General features: G+C 44.8%; 1 protein-coding gene across 4 annotated transcripts in view; it reads right to left on the bottom strand.

Annotated features, from left to right (window-relative positions):
- VTI1A (vesicle transport through interaction with t-SNAREs 1A) overlaps positions 1–26,844 on the bottom strand; it is a 508,838-nt gene that overhangs the window by 153,744 nt on the left and 328,250 nt on the right. For 2 of the 4 annotated variants that reach the window (XM_069754293.1, XM_069754294.1), the window contains one exon: positions 25,027–25,097. In XM_069754293.1, the coding sequence (XP_069610394.1) occupies positions 25,032–25,097 (66 nt within the window). In that variant the 3' untranslated portion in view covers positions 25,027–25,031. The remainder of the gene's footprint in view (positions 1–25,026; positions 25,098–26,844) is intronic. The other 2 variants (XM_069754291.1, XM_069754292.1) reach the window with 1 other exon arrangement.

The raw sequence follows: 26,844 nt of genomic DNA, 5'->3' as shown, positions 1-26,844 counted from the left end.
TCGGGGCCGCTCCTGTACCCAGGGGTCACCATGTAATTGGGGTTGGTCCCTATACTCATGTGTCACCATGTACTCGGGGCCGGCTCCTGTACCCAGGGGTCACCGTGTAATCAACGGCCGGCCCCTGTACCCAGGAGTCACCGTTTAATCAAAGGCCGGTTACTGTACCCAGGGATCACCGCGTAACCAGGATCTGTGTTGTGAATTCTGTGATCAAGCTCCCTCCTGTGGTCACAAGTGGTACTGCGGCTTCTGAGTTTCCTTCCTCAGGTGATGAGGTTAAGTCGTTAGGTGCTGCTCTATTTAACTCCACCTAGTGCTTTGATCCTGGCCTCCAGTCAATGTTCTAGTATTGGTCTTGCTTCCTCCTGGATCGTTCCTGTGGCCTGTCTGCTCAGCATAAGCTAAGTTCTGCTTGTGTTTCTTTTGTTGCTATATTTTCTGTCCAGCTTGCTTTAATTTGTTTTTCTTGCTTGCTGGAAGCTCTGAGACGCAGAGGGAGCACCTCCGTACTGTTAGTCGGTGCGGAGGGTCTTTTTTTGCCCCTCTGCGTGGTTGTTTGTAGGTTTGTGTGTTGACCGCAAGGCTATCTTTCCTATCCTCGGTCTATTCAGTAAGTCGGGCCTCGCTTTGCTAAATCTATTTCATCTCTGTGTTTGTACTTTCATCTTAACTCACAGTCATTATATGTGGGGGGCTGCCTTTTCCTTTGGGGAATTTCTCTGAGGCAAGGTAGGCTTATTTTTCTATCTTCAGGTCTAGCTAGTTTCTCAGGCTGTGCCGAGTTGCATTGGGAGCGTTAGGCGCAATCCACGGCTACCTCTAGTGTGGTGTGATAGGATTAGGGGTTTGCGGTCAGCAGAGCTCCCATGTCTCAGAGCTCGTCCTATGTTTTTTGCTTATTGTCAGGTCACTTTGTGTGCTCTGAACTTCAAGGTCCATTGTGGTTCTGAATTACCTATTCATAACAGATCTGGCTCTTGTAATCAGAGGTCACTGTGTAATCAGGGGCCGGCTCCTGTACTCAGAGGACATAATGTAACGAGGGGCCGGCTCCTGTGATCAGGGGTCATTGTGTAACCAGGGTCACCGGGGGAGGGGGGGCCCAAGGGTCACCATGTACTCAGGGGCCGGAACCTGCGCCAAGGGGTCATCATGTACTCAGGGGCCGACTCCTGCGCCCGGGGGTCACCATGTACTCAGGGTCCGGCACTTGCGCCCAGGGGTCACCATGTACTCAGGGGCCAGTTTCTATACCCAGGAGTCACCATGTATTCAGGATCCGGCTCCTGTGCCCAGGAGTCACCATATACTCAGGGGCCGGCTCCTGTACCCAGGTGTCACCATGTACTCAGGGGCCGACTCCTGTACCCAGGGGTCACCATATACTCAGGGGCCGGCTCCTGTACCCAGGGGTCACCATGTAATGTACTCAGGGGCCGGCTCCTGTACCCAGAGGTCACCATGTAATGTATTCAGGGGCCGGATCCTGTGCCCAAAGGTCACCATGTAATTGGGGTTGGCTCCTGTAGCCAGGAGTCACCATGTACTCAGGTGCCGGCTCCTGTAGTCAGGAGTCACCATGTACTCAGGTGCCGGCTCCTGTACCCAGGAGTCACCATGTACTCAGGTGCCGGCTCCTGTACCCAGGGGTCACTATGTAATCAGGGGCGGCTCCTGTACCCAGGGGTCACCATGTATTCAGGGGGGCCGGCTCCTGTGCCAAAAGGTCACCATGTAATTGGGGTTGGCTCCTGTAGCCAGGAGTCACCATGTACTCAGGGGCCGGCTCCTGAACCCAGGGGTCACCATGTACTCGGGGGCCGGCTCCTGAACCAAGGAGGTCACTATATAATCATGGGCCGGGCTCCTTTAATCAGGGGTCACTATGTAATCAGGGGTAACCCAGAGGTCACTGTATATTAACGGGTCTGTGTAAGATATTTAATGCTATGGTTTTTGGCATTTCTACCCATAATATAGTGGAGCACCCAAGAATTAACCCTCTGCAGCCATTAAACCTTTGGGTCTCCATCCTACACCCTCCAGCCTTCCTCTATGTCCTATTCAAGTCCATTTTAACACAGACACAAAATACTCTTTTCCCCCTTGCTTTACACTGCATCTGTGATCCATATGGGACAGTGACTGCAGCATAGTTGTACGGACTCTGAATACTATGGATACTATCAGATCCCGTAGTTACTGCTCTTTCCCCATACTTTACAGTGCAGCTTTTATCCACTAGCAGAACACGACATGAGGGCAACAAGAATTAATAATGTGAGCGTCAGACAGGGGTCTGTGGTGGGATCTAATGGAGGAGGGGGAGTCACTGAGTTATATTGTGCAAGGATTTATATTTTCAGGTAATAGTGAGATTTGCCCTCACCTTCTGGATAATGTCCTGTAGAGGATTTTGGCAGCAGCAGACATTGCCCCGTGCAGGTCACATGTCTGATACCTGAGCGGGCACAGACTTATAGCTGATGAGGCAGACAATGCCCTGTGCAGGTCACTGCTCCTAATAGCCAGATTCCTACTCCACACTGATGAGGGGCAAAAACCCCGAAACAGCTGTCTGTGGATGGATACCATGCTTGGCATAGGTGGCTTTCCTTCATAGGATGCTGCCCTTCCCGTGGTTGTTCCTTCCCGGGGAAAGGCCTGGCTATTCACTGCTTGCGTCGAGAAACACGTGATGGTGTCTTCGCAGCTTCTTTTCATGATACCTGAGCCGGGCACAGACTTATAGCTGATGAGGCAGACATTGCCCCGTGCAGGTCGTATGTCTGATACCTGAGCGGGCACAGACTTATAGCTGATGAGGCAGACATTGCCCCGTGCAGGTCGTATGTCTGATACCTGAGCGGGCACAGACTTATAGCTGATGAGGCAGACATTGCCCCGTGCAGGTCGTATGTCTGATAACTGATCCGGGCACAGACTTATAGCTGATGAGGCAGACATTGCCCCGTGCAGGTCGCATGTCTGATAACTGAGCGGGCACAGACTTATAGCTGATGAGGCAGACAATGCCCCGTGCAGGTCGTATGTCTGATACCTGAGCGGGCACAGACTTATAGCTGATGAGGCAGACATTACCCCGTGCAGGTCGTATGTCTGATAACTGATCCGGGCACAGACTTATAGCTGATGAGGCAGACATTGCCCCGTGCAGGTCGCATGTCTGATAACTGAGCGGGCACAGACTTATAGCTGATGAGGCAGACAATGCCCCGTGCAGGTCGTATGTCTGATACCTGAGCCGGGCACAGACTTATAGCTGATGAGGCAGACATTGCCCTGTGCAGGTCATATGTCTGATACCTGAGCGGGCACAGACTTATAGCTGATGAGGCAGACATTGCCCTGTGCAGGTCGTATGTCTGATACCTGAGCGGGCACAGACTTATAGCTGATGAGGCAGACATTGCCCCGTGCAGGTCGTATGTCTGATAACTGAGCCGGGCACAGACTTATAGCTGATGAGGCAGACAGAACCTCCTGCCTCACTGATGTTCCCACTTGTGCGATTATCGGGATCTTTCTGTGTATGACACAATATATCCGTGTCCGGTCACCATGAGCCATCTGGGCCCATCTGATAAGAAGCTCTTTCATACAGGGATGTATTTCTGACCGTACTGTACGAGTCGTTGTACCAGAGGAGATGGGTGCTGGTCGCCCCCCGGAGAGGCGCCTATGCTCTTTGCGTGCCGCTTTGTGCTCTTGGTACCGGGTGCTTATAACGCTTTCTTGTCTGAGCAGATAAATCCGGCCTTGTTTCTTTTAGAGACCCTCTCTAAGAGCTGGTGACTTTAGATCTTTGTGTCGAGGATGTCGATCGACCACCTGCACCTCTAAAGCACAGCACAAAAACACAAAACCCACCAGCAAGTACCATGTGGATGCCTGAGTGGCGACTTCATCCACATCAATGGACCCACGTGCTGCACTGTGTCTCACTACAGTGAAGTGGAAACAGGTGAACCAAGATACAAAGGCGGCCAAGGAGGATGAGGGGTTAAAAGCTTCAACTGGGGGCAATGTCCAACGCTGCACAAGTAACAAAGCCCCTCCGGGATGGAGGTAGACCCCTAGACTGCATATATATCCCGTGGTGTTACATAGGACTGCAGACAGTATAAGATACCATCAGTGCAGAGCAGTAATGACCAGGGGAAGGAGATAACACACCTGTCATGATACAGCTCACTCCCCATCCAGCCGCTCCGACCAATGCAAACCTACAGGGAAGCAACATACAGAGGGGAGAATAAGCATTAGATGCACTGACGATCTTGCAAGTTTTCCACCTACAAAGAATGGAAAGGTCTGTAATTTTTATCGTAGGTGCACCTCACCTGTGAGAGACAGAATCTAAATCCAGGAAATCACATTGTAGGATTGTTACATAATTTGCATTTTATTGCTTGAAATAAGTATTTGATACAATAAACAGAACTTAATATTTTGTTCAGAAACCTTTGTTTGCAGTTACAGAGGTCAGATGTTTCTTGTTGTTCCTGACCAGTTTTGCACACACTACAGCACGGATATTGGCCCCCTCCTCCATACAGATCTTCTCCAGATTTTTCAGGTTTCAGGGCTGTCACTGGGCAACATTGAGTTTCAGCTCCTCCAAAGATTTTCTATTGGGTTCAGGTCTGGAGGCCGGCTAGGCCACTCCAGGACCTTGAAATGCTTCTTACTGATCTACTCCTTAGTTGCCCTGGCTGTGTGTTTTGGGTTATTATCATGCTGGAAGACCCAACCACGAAACATCTTCAATGCTCTTACTGAGGGAAAGACATTGTTGGCCAAAATCTTGCAAGACATGACCCCATCCATCCTGCCTTCAATACGGTGAAGTCGTCTTGTCCCCTTTACAGAAAAGCACCTCCAAAGTATGATGTTTCCCCCACCATGCTTCACGATTGGGACGGTGTTCTTGGGATTGTACTCATCGTTCTTCCTCCAAACACAGCGAGTGGAACTGATACCAACAAGTTCTATTTTGGTCTCCTCTGACCACATGATCGTCTCACACCCATCCTTTGGATCATCCAGATGGTCATTGGTGGACTTCAATAGGGCCTGGACATGTGCTAGCTTTCTTAAAGAAAAACTAACAGGTCTGTGAGAGCTAGAATTGCTGCTGGTTGGCACGTGATCAAATAATTATTTCATGCAATTTAATTATTTAAAAATCCTACAATGTGATTTTCGGAATTTTATTTTTAGATTCTGTCTCACAAGTGAAGTGCACCTATGATAAAAATTACAGACCTCTCCATTCTTTGTAGGTGGGAAAACATGAAAAATTGGCAAAGTATCAAATACTTATTTTCCCCATTGTAAGCAACGCATGATCTTCATAACATGGATAGACTCCTCTGATCTCGCCAAACCCCTCTGTCCTCGTCCTCCAGATTCTTCTGTTCTCCTCCTGCCCCTCTGTTCCATTCTCTAGATTCCTGTTTTCCTCCAGACATCTCAGTCCTCTCCAGACCCCTCTGTCCTCCTCCAGATATCTCAGTCCTCTCCAGACCCCTCTGTCCTCCTCCAGACCCCTCTGTCCTCCTCCAGATATCTCAGTCCTCTCCAGACCCCTCTGTCCTCCTCCAGATATCTCAGTCCTCTCCAGACACCTCTGTCCTCCTCCAGACCCCTCTGTTCTCCTCCAGATATCTCAGTCCTCTCCAAACCCCTCTGTCCTCCTACAGATATCTCAGTCCTCTCCAGACCCCTCTGTCCTCTTCCAGACATCAGCCCTCTCCAGACCCCTCTGTCCTCCTCCAGACCCCTCTGTCCTCCTACAGATATCTCAGTCCTCTCCAGACCCCTCTGTCCTCTTCCAGACATCAGCCCTCTCCAGACCCCTCTGTCCTCCTCCAGACCCCTCTGTCCTCCTACAGATATCTCAGTCCTCTCCAGACCCCTCTGTCCTCCTCCAGACCCCTCTGTCCTCCTACAGATATCTCAGTCCTCTCCAGACCCCTCTGTCCTCTTCCAGACATCAGTCCTCTCCAGACCCCTCTGTCCTCCTCCAGACATCTCAGACCTCTCCAGACCCATCAGTCGTGCTCCTCTAGTTTGTCCTGTTCTCCAGACTTCTCCAGAACCCTCAGTCCTCCTCCTCAAGATTGCTCTGTTCTGGGCAGCACGGTGGCTCAGTGGTTAGCACTGCAGCCTTGCAGCGCTGGAGTCTTGGGTTCAAATCCCACCAAGGACAACATCTGCAAGGAGTTTGTATGTTCTCTCCGTGTTTGCGTGGGGTTTCCTCCGGGTTCTCCGGTTTCCTCCCACATTCCAAAGACATACTGATAGGGAATGTAGATTGTGAGCCCCAATGGGGACAGCGATGATAATGTGTGCAAACTGTAAAGCGCTGCGGAATATGTTAGCGCTATATAAAATAAAGATCATTATTATTACTACTCTTCTCCAGACCACTCAGTCCTTTTCCAACTCCTCTGTCCTGCTATTCCTCTGTCCCTGACGAGTCTCCCCGTTCTCCTCCTCACGAATCCTTTATCCTCCTCCAGACACCAGGGCCCTCAGTATGACGACTGCTTTAAGTTCCTCTGAGCACTTCATAGATGGATGATAAATCATGTGGAAGATGAGCCATCCCGTGGCACAGAAGAAAACCGTTGCCATGGCTGGGAACACAAATAATCCTCATGCACTAATTATTGCACACTTATGGTGGGCCGAGCAGTCCCCGCATGTGAAGAGCTTGTGAGGATTCTGGGATTGTATCTAGTCTGCACATTAAACACTCAGCTTTCCCAACTGTGCCCTGGAGGCGATGGTCGCCCTCTCACCCCTGCGCAAACACCCACCAGCACAGCGCAGAAGTGCACCAGCCCATCGTGATGACAGACCATTAACCTCCAAACCACCAAGACGAGGGGCCTCGTCCTAAATATCCGAAAGGTGCAGCTGAGGCCCAAAAAAGGAAATTCCCCTAAAATAAACATGATCAAGGAAAAAAAGGAAACAGCATCATCATCGCCTGTCAAACTGGAAAAAGAGACCACTTCATAGTGCAGGAGCTGCCCCCGACGTCCGAGGACCCTGCGCAGGAAATGTGTCTACTGATGGATCCATAGGTCATGTTCTGCTGCACACGGAGGAAGACGAGGCCTTCAGGACGCTGAGGCCATGCACTGTGTTATTAGAGATTATTATCATTATTATAGCGCCATTTATTCCATAGCACCTTACATGGGAGGAGGGGTATACATAATAAAAAACAAGTACAATAAAAAGAAGTGTCAAATCTGCACCCAAAAAATAGATGAACACACAAAAATAAAAAAGCAATAATAAGGGCAGATTGCTACCCAGCGTTTAAGAAAACTGCAGAAAATAATGCAAGGTTGTCACATGTGGGAACACAATCATTCAAAAGGGGTTTTTAAAGAGTTTTTTAAGTGAATTCTGTCACAAAATCTACACTAAATAAATACCCCCTCTGAATAAGCTTCTTATCAATTTTAAAGGGAAAAGCAGCACAGTGCGAATTACAGGAGAATCTTCCCTATAAAAATTTACAGAAACTGCAGAAACAGAATCCGGGGTGGATCGTGGAGCAGAAAAGGTCATGTGTAAATGTCCGTGATATAGCTGAAATCCCCAACAAATCTGCAGCAAAATAAGCCTGAGTTCCAAGCGGATTCTCTGCTTCGATGGACACAACGCAGATGTGAATACATCCCTAAAAAGTGTAAAATCTGCAGTGAAAATCTGTAGAATAAAGAGCAGAGTGGACCTCTGAGATCACCAACGGATCCTAGTCTTTGGGCGCATTTTTCACGCTACATGTGAACAGGATTTTAAACCCTGGTGGACGTCTACGGTACCGTAAATTGCTGCAGACGTCTAGGGGAAATCGGCATTGAATGGGAACCCAGCTTTCCCAGGAAGAGATACAACAAGGTTCCAATGAAGAAACACAGACATGTTATACTTGGGATTCCGTTACTTTAGGATGTTTGTGGAATCCTCTGGAATCCTCTCCACTCCCTTCCTCCGACCGTCTCTGGTCTACATTATGGCACTGGCTTGATTTTGCGGCCTCCAAATCTCATCAGATTTAGAAGTTAATAAAAAGAATTCTGCAATAATCGGCGCTGCAAACTCTGCTCCCCCGAGATCCGGACTGACAATAGATTTCACCGTTCCAGATGTTTGTCTATTGTGTAGCATCAGCGCTTTCCTAACAAACTACATGTAAACTTTCTGGATAGAAGGGAGAGGCGCGGAACTCGCAAAGCCTCAGCTCCAATGCCCCTCGCTAGGATTCCTGCAGTCACAGCCCGCCCGGACCCCCGTCTCATGCTTGATTGTGGGCTGACTTAATTATCTTGTTTTCATGAAATCTTAAACCGCTGAGATTCGGGTTGTTGTGCGGTGAAGTATCTATTACGACAACACAGATCAGCCCTGGATTGTCGGATCTTGCCATATTAACTCATTCAGAGGCATGGAGTAACCCTTTTAGTGCTGGGCGGCACGATACCCCCAGGCTGACCTCCCCCATGAAAGAACCTTTTGTAGCTGCTCTTCTGCTGCTGTAATTTGGATTGATATGAAGAGCGGAGGTCCGGGATGCAGCGCTGGCCGTTGTTGCTTGGGTTTTTATGCCCGCACTTCACAAATGAACACTAAAAGACTAAAAAAAGCTATTAGGAAAAAAAGAACACAGATTTGTGTAGTCAGAGAAAGAAGCAAAGAAAAAGGTTTCTAAAGGTTTTGTTAAAATGCACAAACAAAAGAAAAGCTAAATAAAAAAAAGCAAAGGAAAATAGAACGATACAGAAATGTTCATGTCTAAGGTATAATCAGGTTCACTATCAAGACAGGACACAGAGTTCAAGAGAAAAGGACCAAGAAAAGGATCATTAACCATAAAATATACAGGATCCCGGTAATTAGAAGTCCAGGACTTACACTAATGTGTCAGAAAGTGAATATTTATGGAATACTGCCCCCTATGTCCAACAATATAACTACTATAATACTGCTCCTATGTACAAGAATATAACTACTATAATACTGCAACTATGTACAAGAATATAACTACTATAATACTGCTCCTATGTACAAGAATATAACTACTATAATACTGCTCCTATGTACAGGAATATAACTACTATAATACTGCAACTATGTACAAGAATATAACTACTATAATACTGCCCCTATGTACAAGAATATAACTACTATAATACTGCCCCTATGTACAAGAATATAACTACTATAATACTGCCCCTATGTACAAGAATATAACTACTATAATACTGCAACTATGTACAAGAATATAACTACTATAATACTGCTCCTATGTACAAGAATATAACTACTATAATACTGCCCCTGTGTACAATAATATAACTACTATAATACTGCCCCTATGTACAAGAATATAACTACTATAATACTGCTCCTATGTACAGGAATATAACTACTATAATACTGCTCCCTATGTACAAGAATATAACTACTATAATACTGCTCCTATGTACAAGAATATAACTACTATAATACTGCCCCTATGTACAAGAATATAAGTACTATAATACTGCTCCTGTGTACAAGAATATAACTACTATAATACTGCTCCTATGTACAGGAATATAACTACTATAATACTGCTCCTATGTACAAGAATATAACTACTATAATACTGCTCCTATGTACAAGAATATAACTACTATAATACTGCCCCTATGTACAAGAATATAACTACTATAATACTGCCCCTATGTACAAGAATATAAGTACTATAATACTGCTCCTGTGTACAAGAATATAACTACTATAATACTGCTCCTATGTACAGGAATATAACTACTATAATACTGCTCCTATGTACAGGAATATAACTACTATAATACTGCAACTATGTACAAGAATATAACTACTATAATACTGCCCCTATGTACAAGAATATAACTACTATAATACTGCCCCTGTGTACAATAATATAACTACTATAATACTGCCCCTATGTACAAGAATATAACTACTATAATACTGCTCCTATGTACAGGAATATAACTACTATAATACTGCTCCCTATGTACAAGAATATAACTACTATAATACTGCCCCTATGTACAAGAATATAACTACTATAATACTGCTCCTATGTACAAGAATATAACTACTATAATACTGCCCCTATGTACAAGACTATAACTACTATAATACTGCCCCTATGTACAAGAATATAACTACTAAAATACTGCCCCTATGTACAAGAATATAACTACTATAATACTGCCCCTATGTACAAGAATATAACTACTAAAATACTGCCCCTGTGTACAATAATATAACTACTATAATACTGCCCCTATGTACAAGAATATAACTACTATAATACTGCCCCTATGTACAAGAATATAACTACTAAAATACTGCCCCTGTGTACAATAATATAACTACTATAATACTGCCCCTATGTACAAGAATATAACTACTATAATACTGCTCCCTCTGTACAAGAATATAACTACTATAATACTGCTCCTATGTACAGGAATATAACTACTATAATACTGCTCCTATGTACAGGAATATAACTACTATAATACTGCTCCCTATGTACAAGAATATAACTACTATAATACTGCCCCTATGTACAAGAATATAACTACTATAATACTGCCCCTATGTACAAGAATATAACTACTATAATACTGCTCCCTCTGTACAAGAATATAACTACTATAATACTGCCCCTATGTACAAGAATATAACTACTATAATACTGCCCCTATCTACAGGAATATAACTACTATAATACTGCTCCTATGTACAAGAATATAACTACTATAATACTGCCCCTATGTACAAGAATATAACTACTATAATACTGCCCCTATGTACAGGAATATAACTACTATAATACTGCCCCTATGTACAAGAATATAACTACTATAATACTGCACCCTATGTACAAGAATATAACTACTATAATCTTGCTTCTATGTACAAGAATATAACTACTATAATACTGCCTCTATGTACAGGAATATAACTACTATAATACTGCCCCTATGTACAAGAATATAACTACTATAATACTGTCCCCTATGTACAAGAATATAACTACTATAATACTGTCCCTATGTACAAGAATATAACTACTATAATACTACTCCTATGTACAAGAATATAACTACTATAATACTGCTCCTATGTACAAGAATATAACTACTATAATACTGCTCCTATGTACAAGAATATAACTACTATAATACTGCTCCTATGTACAAGAATATAACTACTATAATACTGCTCCTATGTACAAGAATATAACTACTATAATACTGCTCCTATATACAAGAATATAACTACTATAATACTGCCCCTATGTACAAGAATATAACTACTATAATACTGCTCCTATGTACGAGAATATAACAATTATAATATGGCTCCAATCCTTTTACAGATGTATGTTCTCTGTGCATACGTATGTGTTCTGTGTAAGTGTATGTGCTGTGTGTATACAGTTGTGCTCAAAAGTTTACATACCCCGGCACAATTTTTGCTTTCTCTGGCTTTTTTCAGAGAATATGAATGATAAGGGCAGCACGGTGGTGCAGTGGTTAGCGCAGCAGCCTTGCATCGCTGGAGTCCTGGGTTCAAACCCCACCAAGGACAACATCTGCAAAGAGTTTGTATGTTCTCCCCGTGTTTGCGTGGGTTTCCTCCAGGTTCTCCGTTTTCCTCCCACATTCCAAAGACATAGTGATATGGAATATAGATTGTGAGCCCCAACAGGGACAGCGATGATAATGTGTGCAACCTGTAAAGCGCTGCGGAATATGTTAGCACTATATATATATAAAAAATAAAGATTATTATAAAGATTATAACACCAAACCTTTTCCTCCACTCATGGTCAGTGGTTGGGTGAAGCCATTTATTGTCAAACTACTGTGTTTTCTCTTTGTAAATCATAATGACAACCCAAAACATCCAAATGACCCTGATCAGAAGTTCACATCCCCTGGTGATTTTGGCCTGATAACATGCACAGAAGTTGACACAAATGGGTGTGAATAGCTACTCAAGGTAACATCCTCACCTGTGACCTGTTTGCCTGTAATCAGTGTGTGTGCATAAAAGCTGAGTGAGTATCTGGGATCCAGACAGACTCTTGCATCTTTCATCCAGCCACTGATGTTTTTGGATTGTGAGTCATGGGGAAAGCAAAAGAATTGTCAACGGATCTACGGGAAAAGGTAGTTGAACTGTATAAAACAGGAAAGGGATACAAAAAGATATCCAAGGAATTGATAATGCCAGTCAGCAGCATTCACACTGTGATTAACAAATGGAAAATCAGGGGCTCTGTAAAAACAAAACCACGGTCAGGTAAAGCAACAAAAATGTCGTCCACAACGGCCAGGAAAATTGTTCGGGATGCAAAGAAAAACCCACAAATAACATCAGCTGAAATACAGGACTCTCTGAAAACGAGCGGTGTGGGTGTTTCAAGATGCACAATAAGGAGGCACTTGAAGAAAACGGGGCTGAATGGTCGAGTCGCCAGCAGAAAGCCATTACTGCGCAAATGCCACAAAGTGTCTCACCTACAATACGCAAAACAGCACAGAGACAAGCCTCAAAACTTCTGGAACAAGGTAATTTGGAGTGATGAGACCAAAATTGAACTTTTTGGCCACAACCATAAACGTTTACATTTGGAGAGAGGTCAACAAGGCCTATGATGAAAGGAACACCATTCCTACTGTAAAGCATGGAGGTGGATCGCTGATGTTTGGGGGATGTGTGATCTACAAAGACACAGGAAACCTGGTCAAAGTTGAAGGAAAATTGAATGCAGCACGTTATTGGCAAATACTGGAGGCAAATTTGCAATCATCAGCCCGGAAGCTGCACATGGGACGTATTTGGACATTCCAACATAACAATGATCCAAAACACAAGGCCAAGTCGGCCTGCCATTGGCTACAGAAGAACAAAGTAAAGGTTCTGGAGTGGCCATCTCAGTCTCCTGACCTCAATATCATTGAGCCACTCTGGGAAGATCTCAAGCGCGCAGTTCATGCTAGACAGCCCAGGAATTTACAGGAACTGGAGGCTTTTTTCCAAGACGAGTGGGCAGCTTTACCATGTGAGAAAATAAAGAACCTCATCCACAACTACCACAAAAGACTTCAAGCTGTTATTGATGTTAGAGGGGGCAATACACGGTATTAAGAAATGGGGCATGTGAACTTTTGATCAAGGTCATCTGGATGTTTTGGGTTGTCATTATGATTTAAAAAGAGTAAACACAGTAGTTTGACAATAAATGGCTTCACCCAACCACTAACCATGAGTGGAGAAAAAGTTTTGGTGTTGTCATTCATGTTCTTTGAAAAAAAAGGCCAAGAAAGCAAAAATTCTGCCGGGGTATGTAAACTTTTGAGCACAGCTGTACATATGTGTGTATGTGCATACAGTGACTTGTGAAAGTCTTCAACCCCTCCCCCTTTGGCATCTTTCGCGTTTTGCTACTTCACATGGGTTTGCATCAGTTCATTTAAAAACATGCGTTCCACTGTGATCATTTGGAAAATAAGGACAAAATAACTGAAAACTTTGCAGAGCCTCCTTTTGCGGCAATTACAACTTCAAATCATTTTTGATGAGTCTCTATGAGATTTCCACATCTTGCCACTGGGATGTTTGCATATTTCTAAAGGCAAAACTGATCCAGCTCCTTCAAGTTAAATGGTTTCTTCTGGTGAACAGCAATCTTCAAGTCTCAACCCCAGATTCTCCAGTGGATTAAGGTCTGGGCTGTGACTCGGCCACTGCAGAACATTTACACCTTTCCCCTTACACCACTGGAGTGTTGCTTTAGCAGTATGCTTTGGTCATTGTTTTGTTGGAAGGTGAACCTCAGTCCCAGTATCAAATCCCTGACAAACTGAAGCAGGTTTTGCTTAAAGGGAACCTGTCGCCCCCAAAATGGAAGATGAGCTAAGGCATCAGGGGCTTATCTACAGCATTCTGTAATGCTGTAGATAAGCCCCCGATGTATCCCGAAAGATGAGAAAAAGAGGTTAGATTATACTCACCCAGGGGCGGTCCGATCCGGTTCTGGTCCGATGGCGTCGCGGTCCGGTCCAGGGCCTCCCATCTTCTTACGATGACGTCCTCTTCTTGTCTTCCTGTCGTGGCTCCGGCGCAGGCGTACTTTGTCTGCCCTGTTGAGGGCAGAGCAAAGTACTGCATTGCGCAGGCGCCGGGAAAGGTCAGAGAGGCCCAGCGCCTGCGCACTGCGCACAAAGTACGTCTGCGCCGGAGCCGCAATGTGAAGACAAGAAGAGGATGTCATCGTAAGAAGAAGGGAGGCCCTGGACTGGATCGCAACGCCCAGCGGATCGGACCGCTCACCCAGGTGAGAATAATCTAACCTCTTTTTTTCATCTTTCAGGTTACACTGGGGGCTTATTCCATTCTAGAATTCTGTAGATAAGCCCCTGATGGCGGTGGGCTTAGCTCAACTTCCATTTTGGGGGTGACAGGTTCCCTTTAAGAATATCCCTGCATTTAACACAATCCATCTTCCCCTTGACTTGGACCATTTTCCTGTCCATGCGGTCAAAAAACATCCCCACAACATGATACTGCCGCCACCATGTTTCACTGTGGGGCTGGTGTTCTTTGGGCGATGAGCTGTGTTGGTTTGACAACAGACATATCATTTACCTTGGCGGCCAAAAAGTTACATTTTGGTCTCATCTGACCACAGCACCTTCCTTCATGCATTGGGGGAGTATCCCACAAGTCGTTTGCCAAGTCAAAACAAGCCTTATAATTTTTGTATGTAAATACTCTTTTCTGCTCACTCTTGCATAAAAGCCATGTGTATGGAGTGTATGGCTTATTGTGGTCATATGTACAGATACTCCAGTTTCTGCCTGGGAACTCTGCAACACCTTCAGTGTTACCTTTGGTCTCTGTGCTGCCTCTGATTAGTGCCCTCCTTGCCAGAGCTCAGAGTTTTGATGGGCGTCCTCGCTTGGTAGGTTTCTTGTGGTGCCATGTTCTTTCCATTTGATGATAATGGATTTGATGGTGCTCGGAGGATCATCTGGGATTGGGATTTTCTTTTTTTTTTTATAACCCTGACTTGTTCTTCTCAACAACTTTGTCCCTGATTTGTTTGGAGATCTCCTTGATCTTCATGGTGCTGTCTGGAGTTCTCATTGGTCTTCATGGTTTTGTTTGGAGATCTCCTTTGTCTTCATGGTGTTGTTTGGAGATGTCCTTGGTCTTCATGGTGTTGTCTGGAGATCTCCTTGGTCTTCATGGTGTTGTTTGGAGATCTCCTTGGTCTTCATGGTGGTGTTCGGAGATCTCCTTGGTCTTCATGGGGTTGTTTGGAGATGTCCCTGGTCTTCATGGTGTTGTTTGGAGATCTCCTTGATCTTCATGGTGCTGTCTGGAGTTCTCATTGGTCTTCATGGTTTTGTTTGGAGATCTCCTTTGTCTTCATGGTGTTGTTTGGAGATGTTCTTGGTCTTCATGGTGTTGTCTGGAGATCTCCTTGGTCTTCATGGTGTTGTTTGGAGATCTCCTTGGTCTTCATGGTGGTGTTCGGAGATCTCCTTGGTCTTCATGGGGTTGTTTGGAGATGTCCCTGGTCTTCATGGTGTTGTCTGGAGATCTCCTTGGTCTTCATGGTGTTGTTCGGAGATGTCCTTGGTCTTGATGGTGTTGTTTGGAGATGTCCTTGGTCTTCATGGTGTTGTCTGGAGATCTCCTTGGGCTTCATGGTGTTTGGTTAGTGGCGCCTCTTGTTAATGGTGTTGCAGCCTCTGTGGCCTTTCAGAAAAGGTAAAGTGTATATAATGTCAGACGTGTGACACTTACATGCACACAGGGGACGTCCTGTCACGAAGCATGAGGCTTACGAAGCGAATTCTTGCACCTTAAATTTTTGGGGGCTTCATAGAAAAAGGGGTGAATACATATGCACATGCCAATTTTTAGTTATTTGATCCCATAAATTTATGCCCATATTTTTCTCACTACACTTCAACTTTCTATTCAGTGCTGATGCATCACAAATGAATCGGATTACAAAAATATATAAACACAGGTAGTAATGTAACAAAATAGGTAAAGAGCCAAGAGGATGAATACTTTTGCAAAGCACTGTATATACGTATGCGCTCTATCTATACACATGTGAGTATGCGCTCTGTGTATACGTGTGTATGTGCTGCGTGTATATGCTGTGTCTATACATGTGTCTGTGCTCTGTATATCTGTGTGTATATGCTCTGTGTATATATTTGTGAGTATGCGCTCTGTGTATACCTATGTGCTCTACGTATACATATGTGTATGTGCTCTGTGTATACATTTATCTATGTGCTCTGCGTATAAAAATGTGTATGTGCTCTCCGTATATATGTGCATGTGCTCCGTGTATACAAATGTGTGTGTTCTGCGTATATACAGTCATGGCCAAAAGTATTGACACCCCTGCAATTCTGTCAGATAATACTCAGTTTCTTCTTGAAAATGATTGCAATCACAAATTATTTGTTATTATTATCTTCATTTAATTTGTCTTAAATGAAAAAACACAAAAGAGAATGAAGCAAAAAGCAAAACATTGATCATTTCACACAAAACTCCAAAAATTGGTCCAGACAAAAGTATTGGCACCCTCAGCCTAATACTTGGTTGCACAACCTTTAGCCAAAATAACTGCGACCAACTGCTTCCGGTAACCATCAATGAGTTTCTTACAATGCTCTGCTGGAATTTTAGACCATTCTTCTTTGGCAAACTGCTCCAGGTCCCTGATATTTGAAGGCTGCCTTCTCCAAACTGCCATTTTTAGATCTCTCCACAGGTGTTCTATGGGATTCAGGTCTGGACTCATTGCTGGCCACCTTAGAAGTCTCCAGTGCTTTCTCTCAAACCATTTTCTAGTGCTTTTTGAAGTGTGTTTTGGGTCATTGTCCTGCTGGAAGACCCATGACCTCTGAGGGAGACCCAGCTTTCTCACACTGGGCCCTACATTATGCTGCAAAATTTGTTGGTAGTCTTCAGACTTCATAATGCCATACACACGGTCAAGCAGTCCAGTGCCAGAGGCAGCAAAGCAAAACATCAGGGAACCTCCGCCATGTTTGACCGTAGGGACCGTGTTCTTTTCTTTGAATGCCTCTTTTTTTCTCCTGTAAACTCTATGTTGATGCCTTTGCCCAAAAAGCTCTACTTTTGTCTCATCTGACCAGAGAACATTCTTCCAAAATGTTTTAGGCTTTCTCAGGTAAGTTTTGGCAAACTCCAGCCTGGCTTTTTTATGTCTCAGGGTAAGAAGTGGGGTCTTCCTGGGTCTCCTACCTTACAGTCCCTTTTCATTCAGACGCTGACGGATAGTACATGTTGACACTGTTGTACCCTCGGACTGCAGGGCAGCTGGAATTTGTTTGGATGTTAGTCGAGGTAATTTATCCAACATCCGCACAATCTTGCGTTGAAATCTCTTGTCAATTTTTCTTTTCCGTCCACATCTAGGGAGGATATATATATATATATATATATATATATATATGTATATATATATATATATATATACATATATATATATATATATATATATATATTACAGTACAGACCAAAAGTTTGGACACAGCGTCTCATTTAAATATTTTTCCGTATTTTCATGACTATCAAAATTGTAAATTCACACTGAAGGCATCAAAACTATGAATTAACACATGTGGAATTATATACTTAACAAAAAAGTGTGAAACAACTGAAATTATGTCTTATTTTCTAGGTTCTTCAAAGTAGCCACCTTTTGCTTTGATGACTGCTTTGCACACTCTTGGCATTCTCTTGATGAGCTTCAAGAGGTAGTCACCGGGAATGGTTTTCACTTCACAGGTGTGCCCTGTGAGGTTTAATAAGTGGGATTTCTTGCCTTATAAATGGGGTTGGGACCATCAGTTGTGTTGTGCAGAAGTCTGGTGGATACACAGCTGATAGTCCTACTGAATAGACTATTAGAATTTGTATTATAGCAAGAAAAAAGCAGCTAAGTAAAGAAAAACGAGTGGCCATCATTACTTTAAGAAATGAAGGTCAGTCAGTCAAAAAAATTGGGAAAACTTTGAAAGTGTCCCCAAGTGCATTTGCAAAAACCATCAAGCGCTACAAAGAACCTGGCTCACATGAGGACCGCCCCAGGAAAGGAAGACCAAGAGTCACCTCTGCTTCTGAGGATAAGTTTATCCGAGTCACCAGCCTCAGAAATCGCAGGTTAACAGCAGCTCAGATTAGAGACCAGGTCAATGCCACACAGAGTTCTAGCAGCAGACACATCTCTACAACAACTGTTAAGAGGAGACTTTGTGCAGCAGGCCTTCATGGTAAAATAGCTGCTAGGAAACCACTGCTAAGGACAGGCAACAAGCAGAAGAGACTTGTTTGGGCTAAGGAACACAAGAAATGGACATTAGACCAGTGGAAATCTGTGCTTTGGTCTGAGAAGTCCAAATTTGAGATCTTTGGTTCAAACCACCGTGTCTTTGTGCGACACAGAAAAGGTGAACGGATGGACTCTACATGCCTGGTTCCCACTGTGAAGCATGGAGGAGGAGGTGTGATGGTGAGGGGGGGGGGGGGGGTGCTCTGCTGGTGACGCTGTTGGGGATTTATTCAAAATTGAAGGCATACTGAACCAGCATGGCTACCACAGCATCTTGCAGTGGCATGCTATTCCATCCGGTTTGCGTTTAGTTGGACTATCATTTATTTTTCAACAGGACAATGACCCCAAACACCTTCAGGCTGTGTAAGGGCTATGTGACCAAGAAGGAGAGTGATGGGGTGCTACGCCTGATGACCTGATGGTTTGGGGTGAGCTGGACCGCAGAGTGAAGGCAAAAGGGCAAACAAGTGCTAAGCATCTCTGGGAACTCCTTCAAGATTGTTGTAAGACCATTTCCGGTGACTACCTCTTGAAGCTCATCAAGAGAATGCCAAGAGTGTGCAAAGCAGTCATCAAAGCAAAAGGTGGCTACTTTGAAGAACCTAGAATATAAGACATCATTTCAGTTGTGTCACACCTTTTTGTTAAGTACATAATTCCACATTCATAGTTTTGATGCCTTCAGTGTGAATGTACAATTTTCATAGTCATGAAAATACAGGAAAAATTTTAAATGAGAAGGTGTGTCCAAACTTTTGGTCTGTACTGTGTGTGTATATATATATATATATATATATATATATATATATATATATATATATATATATATATATATATATATATATATATACTAGATGGTGGCCCGATTCTAACGTATCGGGTATTCTAGAATATGCAGGTAGTATACAGCACAGGCTACGTACTATATTGCACAGTGACGTAGTATATAACACAACCGACGTAGTATATAAATCACTAAGGTGTCCCACACTGCAAAGATATTGGTACTTCTCAAGACATATAACACTAGAGCAACCTCTAATAAGTAGTCAACTCAATGAAGCTCACCAATTATGATCCATATATAACAAGTGCAAAACAGCATCTTCAAAGAATTATAAACTGATGAGAACCACTATGAGTGCCAAGATAATGACCTGGTGAAAGCCCTGTCCAGTGAAATAAACAGCCAACACCTTACCAAGTGAGTGCCCGTATAGTGCATGTCCTCCTCCGGCGCCCCGACGCGCGTTTCGTCCTCTGCTTCTTCCGGGGGCATGACTACAGAGATGAGGAGGGTTTATTTAAATAAGATCGTGGCCAATGAAAGTGCCGATAGTGTGAGGAGGGCTCGCAAGGCGGAAGTCCAGTGAAGGTTCAACGGCGCATGTGTCTGTCAGATTCCTCCGTATGTAAAGGACACTTCCTGACTTGCGCCAAGAGGACCGCATGTGGAACGCATGCAAGTCCATTGTAGGCGCCGTTGGAAGTGTGCGGAGTGTAGACAGACAGAGCATGCGCACCACCTCCATGGAGTACTAACAATAAAGTAAAAGCGCCGTCAGAAGTCTGCACAAATTAAGCAGACAGCGCATGCGTACCCCTATATGGAGTTATAACAGGGACTATTCAACCGGTATAGCCAATTGGGGGGTTAATAAAGCAAAAGAAATAAAGAAAAAAACATTGGCTGTACCAATAATTCTTTGAAGATGCTGTTTTGCACTTGTTATATATGGATCTGATGGGTATCATAGGGGCGTGCCTATGTGCTTTAGGTGTTACAGTCCCAGCTAATTGTATGGTGCAGCTTTCCTTGCCAGCTGTTATTGATTTCATTGATACTTATTGATTAATCTATATGTGCTAGTCTGTAGGTGGGTGTTCCCCTCTGATTTGGGGTTACTGTTCGTGTTAAAATGTTTTTTTAGTGGTTATATGGATCTTTTATATGTTTCTAATAAATGTTAAATTTTAAATGACTTCATAATTGGTGAGCTTCATTGAGTTGACTACGTATTAGTGGTTGCTCTAGTATTGCACAGGTATGTAGTATATTGGTCAGCCACGTAGTATATAGCAGAGCCACGTAGGTATATAACATAGCCACGTAGTATATTGTAGAGCCACATAGTAAATAACACAGTCAAGTAGTGTACTGCACAGCATAACAGAGCCCACGCAGTATATAGCAATGTGGGCACTATATGCGTGGTTAAAAAAGACTTAAAATAAAAAATAAACATATACTCACCATCCGAGGGCCCCTTGAAGTCCTGGCTCCTGTGTGCGGTGCACGCGGCAGCTTCTGGTCCCAGGGTTAGTATGAGCGCAGGACCTGTGATGACGTCACGGTCACATGACCGTGATGTCATGGCAGGTCCTACTCCCATAGCATCCTTAGCACCGGAACCTGCCGCTTGCACTGCTGAGGACAGCGGGCGACGTCGGAGGGTGAGAATAACCTTTTATTTTATTATTATTATTTGTCACATTAGATCTTTTTACTATTGATGCTGCATACCCTGTAAATAAACCTAAATGTGTGATGGTGCACCACGTCAGCATTTGATGGTGCCCCACGTCAGCATTTGACGGCGCCCCACGTCAGCGTTTGACGGCGCCCCACGTCAGCGTTTGACGGCGCCCCACGTCAGCGTTTGACGGCGCCCCACGTCAGCGTTTGACGGCGCCCCACGTCAGCGTTTGACGGTGCACCACGTCAGCGTTTGACGGTGCACCACGTCAGCATTTGACGGTGCACCACGTCAGCATTTGACGGTGCACCACGTCAGCATTTGACGGTGCACCACGTCAGCATTTGACGGCGCACCACGTCAGCATTTGACGGCGCACCACGTCAGCATTTGACGGCGCACCACGTCAGCATTTGACGGCGCACCACGTCAGCATTTGACGGGGCACCACGTCAGCATTTGACGGTGCACCACGTCAGCATTTGACGGTGCACCACGTCAGCATTTGACGGTGCACCACGTCAGCATTTGACGGTGCACCACGTCAGCATTTGACGGTGCACCACGTCAGCATTTGACGGTGCACCACGTCAGCATTTGACGGTGCACCACGTCAGCATTTGATGGTGCACCACGTCAGCATTTGAGATACAGGTTTGATGCATTTTTGCTTTCTTAGTGGAATCTTATATCAGACCCAGCATTCACTGGTTTTCTAATTCTTCTGGGTTTTTGAGCTTTCACTCATCATTCACAAACTCCTGAACCAAGATCAATAACCACGGACTAAATCCACCTTTATGACCACGACATCCATTCATGAAAATTATAACAATTTTGGTTCTTCAGAAATATCTGTACTGTCTCCTACTAATTAGTCCCCGAGAACCACAGTGGACGGAGTCAGCCTTTACTTTTAACGTAGATAATTCTACAGAAAACAACGCATTAGTTTGTGGTGGAGCTCTGTCACATGGCTACTTGTTGTACATGCCCATATAATCCAATGAGTGCCCTGATCTTGGCATCCAAGCGCTCGGGATTCTACATAATGTCACCAATGACGCAGGAAGGTAGAACATGTTATAAAATAAAGAAATATTCATTATTTACCCCCCGGTTCCCCGCGCTCCAGTGACGCTGTCCACTAGACTCCGATCACAAATGTAACCAGGATTGGCGCTAGGGAAGGGGCGAATCCCACGCGGCCTCACTGGTTATGGCCTTGTTTTATACCATTCCCTATGTAAAAAAAAAATCAGAACTTCCCCTCCGTTCCCCTGTAAGTATAATCACGGTCAGGTGGTCTCTATTAGGGAACTCTATACACATTAAATCAATGCCGGCCAAACCCCCCCACCCAATGCGACTGACGCGAACATAGGATCCTCGCACAAGACGACGCTGGCCATATAGAAAAGATAGCTGCCAATCCGCTCTCTCCGGGACCCCCTAAAAATAAAAGGATCGGGCACTGTAACTCCAGCCCCCTCTTCTCTTTCCCATACAAGATAGCCGGTCGTCCTTTCCCGCTGATGTCGATGGGCCTGGCTGACTTCCATCTAATGTGCATGGGGGTTTATGGGGGAGTTGGGCGGGTGATGGCTATTTACAGTGTATGGTTTCCGGAACAGAACTTTACATATGGCGTTTCCTCACTTCTGGTCTTCTGATCGAAAAGTGGGCAGGTCAGTAAGACCCCGGACATCCCGCTAGTGAACAATACATCCACACAGATATTGAAATATTAAGGAAATGATATTCCATGATACAATTTACATACAGGTGGGACAGAGACCCTTTACGGAAACCCGTTATTGGTAGGATCCCACCAGTGATGTCTCTGGACTTCCGGACCCCAGAAGTTGTGACTCCAGATCTACATGAAGGTGTCGAAGAAGAAATGACCACAGCAGTCAACTAAACACTGAGGGTGCGATTATTTTGGCACCGGGCTGCAAAAGACCCCCAAAAATCCCTATGGAGAAGTTCCTATATGATAAGAGGCGCTGATCCGCGGTGCCGCGTACCTCGGGAGTGGCGAGTGTTATTGTGCAAATCTTGTACAAACACCACATAACGGGGTCTTCGGAAGGGAAGGTGGGGGACATCAAGCAGAAAGATCAGGTGAACGCAGAGGGACAAATAAAGCCATAAATCCTTATTTCAGGCGCTCGGCTCGCAGCCCTGATCGCGGCGGATAAAGCGCGGCCTGTAAATGTTACGTCTGATTAATCGGCGGCGCTAAGTGACAAGTGAACTTTAACATTAATATGATATTATTTAAATAACGGTTTGTGGTTATTTTGCCCCTAAAAATGATGAATGATTTTCCGACGTGAAGCGAGAGGCTCCTTTAATGGGAGCTGACAGTAGGGGAGACGTTTGGCGAGGGATGGACACGGCTGGCGGGGCAGAGGCCGCCCTCCCTGCCTGATTGTCTGCACGCTCCGGAGCATCGATTTCAATTGCCGCGACTCTCCCTCCTGGATTCCACATTTAGATAGTGTCACTTACATATTACTCTTAATCAGCCCGTCCTGGGGCCCCAGAGCTGGGGGGCTGCCGGGGACACGCCATTAACCCCTTCACGGGAAGATTTACCAAGGACGCCGGAGAATACATCGTGAGCTTGTGGACAGGATGATGGGAGTGATACAATCTGCATACAATGCTGGAGACAAAGTTGTAAGATCTCAAGGGCAGATGATGGGAGTGATACAATCTGTACACAATGTTGGAGAGATCTCGAGGGCAGATGATGGGAGTGATACAATCTGTATACAATGTTGGAGAGATCTCGAGGGCAGATGATGGGAGTGATACAATCTGTATACAATGTTGGAGAGATCTCGAGGGCAGATGATGGGAGTGATACAATCTGTATACAATGCTGGAGAGATCTCAAGGGCGGATGATGGGAGTGATACAATCTGTATACAATGCTGGAGAGATCTCGAGGGCGGATGATGGGAGTGATACAATCTGTATACAATGTTGGAGAGATCTCGAGGGCAGATGATGGGAGTGATACAATCTGTATACAATGTTGGAGAGATCTCGAGGGCAGATGATGGGAGTGATACAATCTGTATACAATGCTGGAGAGATCTCGAGGGCAGATGATGGGAGTGATACAATCTGTACACAATGTTGGAGAGATCTCGAGGGCAGATGATGGGAGTGATACAATCTGTATACAATGTTGGAGAGATCTCGAGGGCGGATGATGGGAGTGATACAATCTGTACACAATGTTGGAGAGATCTCGAGGGCAGATGATGGGAGTGATACAATCTGTATACAATGTTGGAGACAAAGTTGTAAGATCTCAAGGGCAGATGATGGGAGTGATACAATCTGTATACAATGCTGGAGAGATCTCGAGGGCAGATGATGGGAGTGATACAATCTGTATACAATGCTGGAGAGATCTCGAGGGCGGATGATGGGAGTGATACAATCTGTACACAATGTTGGAGAGATCTCGAGGGCAGATGATGGGAGTGATACAATCTGTATACAATGCTGGAGAGATCTCGAGGGCGGATGATGGGAGTGATACAATCTGTACACAATGTTGGAGAGATCTCGAGGGCAGATGATGGGAGTGATACAATCTGTATACAATGTTGGAGAGATCTCGAGGGCAGATGATGGGAGTGATACAATCTGTATACAATGTTGGAGAGATCTCGAGGGCAGATGATGGGAGTGATACAATCTGTATACAATGTTGGAGAGATCTCGAGGGCAGATGATGGGAGTGATACAATCTGTACACAATGTTGGAGAGATCTCGAGGGCGGATGATGGGAGTGATACAATCTGTACACAATGTTGGAGAGATCTCGAGGGCGGATGATGGGAGTGATACAATCTGTACACAATGTTGGAGAGATCTCGAGGGCAGATGATGGGAGTGATAGGTTGTGTAGGAGACTGTAACCACTCCCATCTGTGTACGACGCTCCGGCATACGTTGGTGCTGTACAGACCGCAGGTAGGAGCAGCGGTACAAGGAGGAATAAAACATGCTCCTACCTCTCTTACCTTCGTAACATCCCAGTCAGGATTCTGGAGCTCTTCCCCAGGTTCGTATCCGTCTCTCGTAGCTGAGGGTGAAAAACAAAAACATCCAATGAATAATGGCCAAGGCAACAATTTCACCCCTTTCTACATCTGAGGATGCGGACTGATCTGGGTGATGATGACTGATCTGGATGATACGGACTGCTCTGGGTGATGCTGACTGTTCTAGGTGATGATGACTGATCTGGATGATACGGACTGCTCTGGGTGATGCTGACTGTTCTAGGTGATGCTGACTGATCTGGATGATACTGACTGCTCTGGGTGATGCTGACTGTTCTAGGTGATGCTGACTGATCTGGATGATACGGACTGCTCTGGGTGATGCTGACTGTTCTAGGTGATGCTGACTGATCTGGATGATACTGACTGCTCTGGGTGATGCTGACTGTTCTAGGTGATGCTGACTGATCTGGATGATACTGACTGATCTGGGTGATGCTGACTGTTCTAGGTGATGATGACTGATCTGGATGATACTGACTGATCTGGGTGATGCTGACTGTTCTAGGTGATGCTGACTGATCTGGATGATACTGACTGCTCTGGGTGATGCTGACTGTTCTAGGTGATGCTGACTGATCTGGATGATACTGACTGCTCTGGGTGATGCTGACTGTTCTAGGTGATGATGACTGATCTGGATGATACTGACTGATCTGGGTGATGCTGACTGTTCTAGGTGATGCTGACTGATCTGGATGATACTGACTGCTCTGGGTGATGCTGACTGTTCTAGGTGATGATGACTGATCTGGATGATACTGACTGATCTGGGTGATGCTGACTGTTCTAGGTGATGCTGACTGATCTGGATGATACTGACTGCTCTGGGTGATGCTGACTGTTCTAGGTGATGATGACTGATCTGGATGATACCGACTGATCTGGGTGATGTTGACTGTTCTAGGTGATGCTGACTGATCTGGATGATACTGACTGATCTGGGTGATGCTGACTCTTCTAGGTGATGCTGAATGATCTGGATGATACTGACTGATCTGGGTAATGCTGACTGTTCTAGGTGATGTTGACTGATCTGGGTGATGCTGACTGTTCTAGGTGATGATGACTGATCTGGATGATACTGACTGATCTGGGTGATGCTGACTGTTCTAGGTGATGATGACTGATCTGGGTGATGCTGACTGTTCTTGGTGATGCTGACTGTTCTTGGTGATGCTGAATGATCTGGATGATACTGACTGATCTGGGTGATGCTGACTGTTCTAGGGGATGATGACTGATCTGGATGATACTGACTGATCTGGGTGATGCTGACTGTTCTTGGTGATGCTGAATGATCTGGATGATACTGACTGATCTGGGTGATGCTGAATGTTCTAGGTGATGTTGACTGATCTGGATGATACTGACTGATCTCGGTAATGCTGACTGTTCTAGGTGATGCTAACTGATCTGGATGAGACGTCAATGACCCTGATCAATGTATATGATGATTGCTGATCTGGACGACGCTTACTTAATATGAATGACACTGGGTGACGCTGACTGATCTGTGTGACGCTGACTGATCTGGACGACACCGACTGATCTGAATGAGATTGTCTGATGTGGACAAAACTTACGGATCTGGACAGCACTGACTGATCTGGATGTAACTAACTGATCTGAAACTATTTCTAAGTGACATCCACACAAGCCCAAGGTTTTCAGTGCCGGAATGTAAAACAATAATGTTTTGAATCAGTGACAGTGAGCAGAAACCTTAAAATGGTGAGGAAAAGAAAGATAAGATTATAGAAGATG

The sequence above is a fragment of the Ranitomeya imitator genome, chromosome 2, assembly GCF_032444005.1.
Source record: "Ranitomeya imitator isolate aRanImi1 chromosome 2, aRanImi1.pri, whole genome shotgun sequence".
Lineage (NCBI taxonomy): Eukaryota > Metazoa > Chordata > Amphibia > Anura > Dendrobatidae > Ranitomeya > Ranitomeya imitator.
The sequence above is the reverse complement of the archived record's forward strand: the minus strand, read 5'-3'. Positions and strand labels throughout refer to the sequence as shown.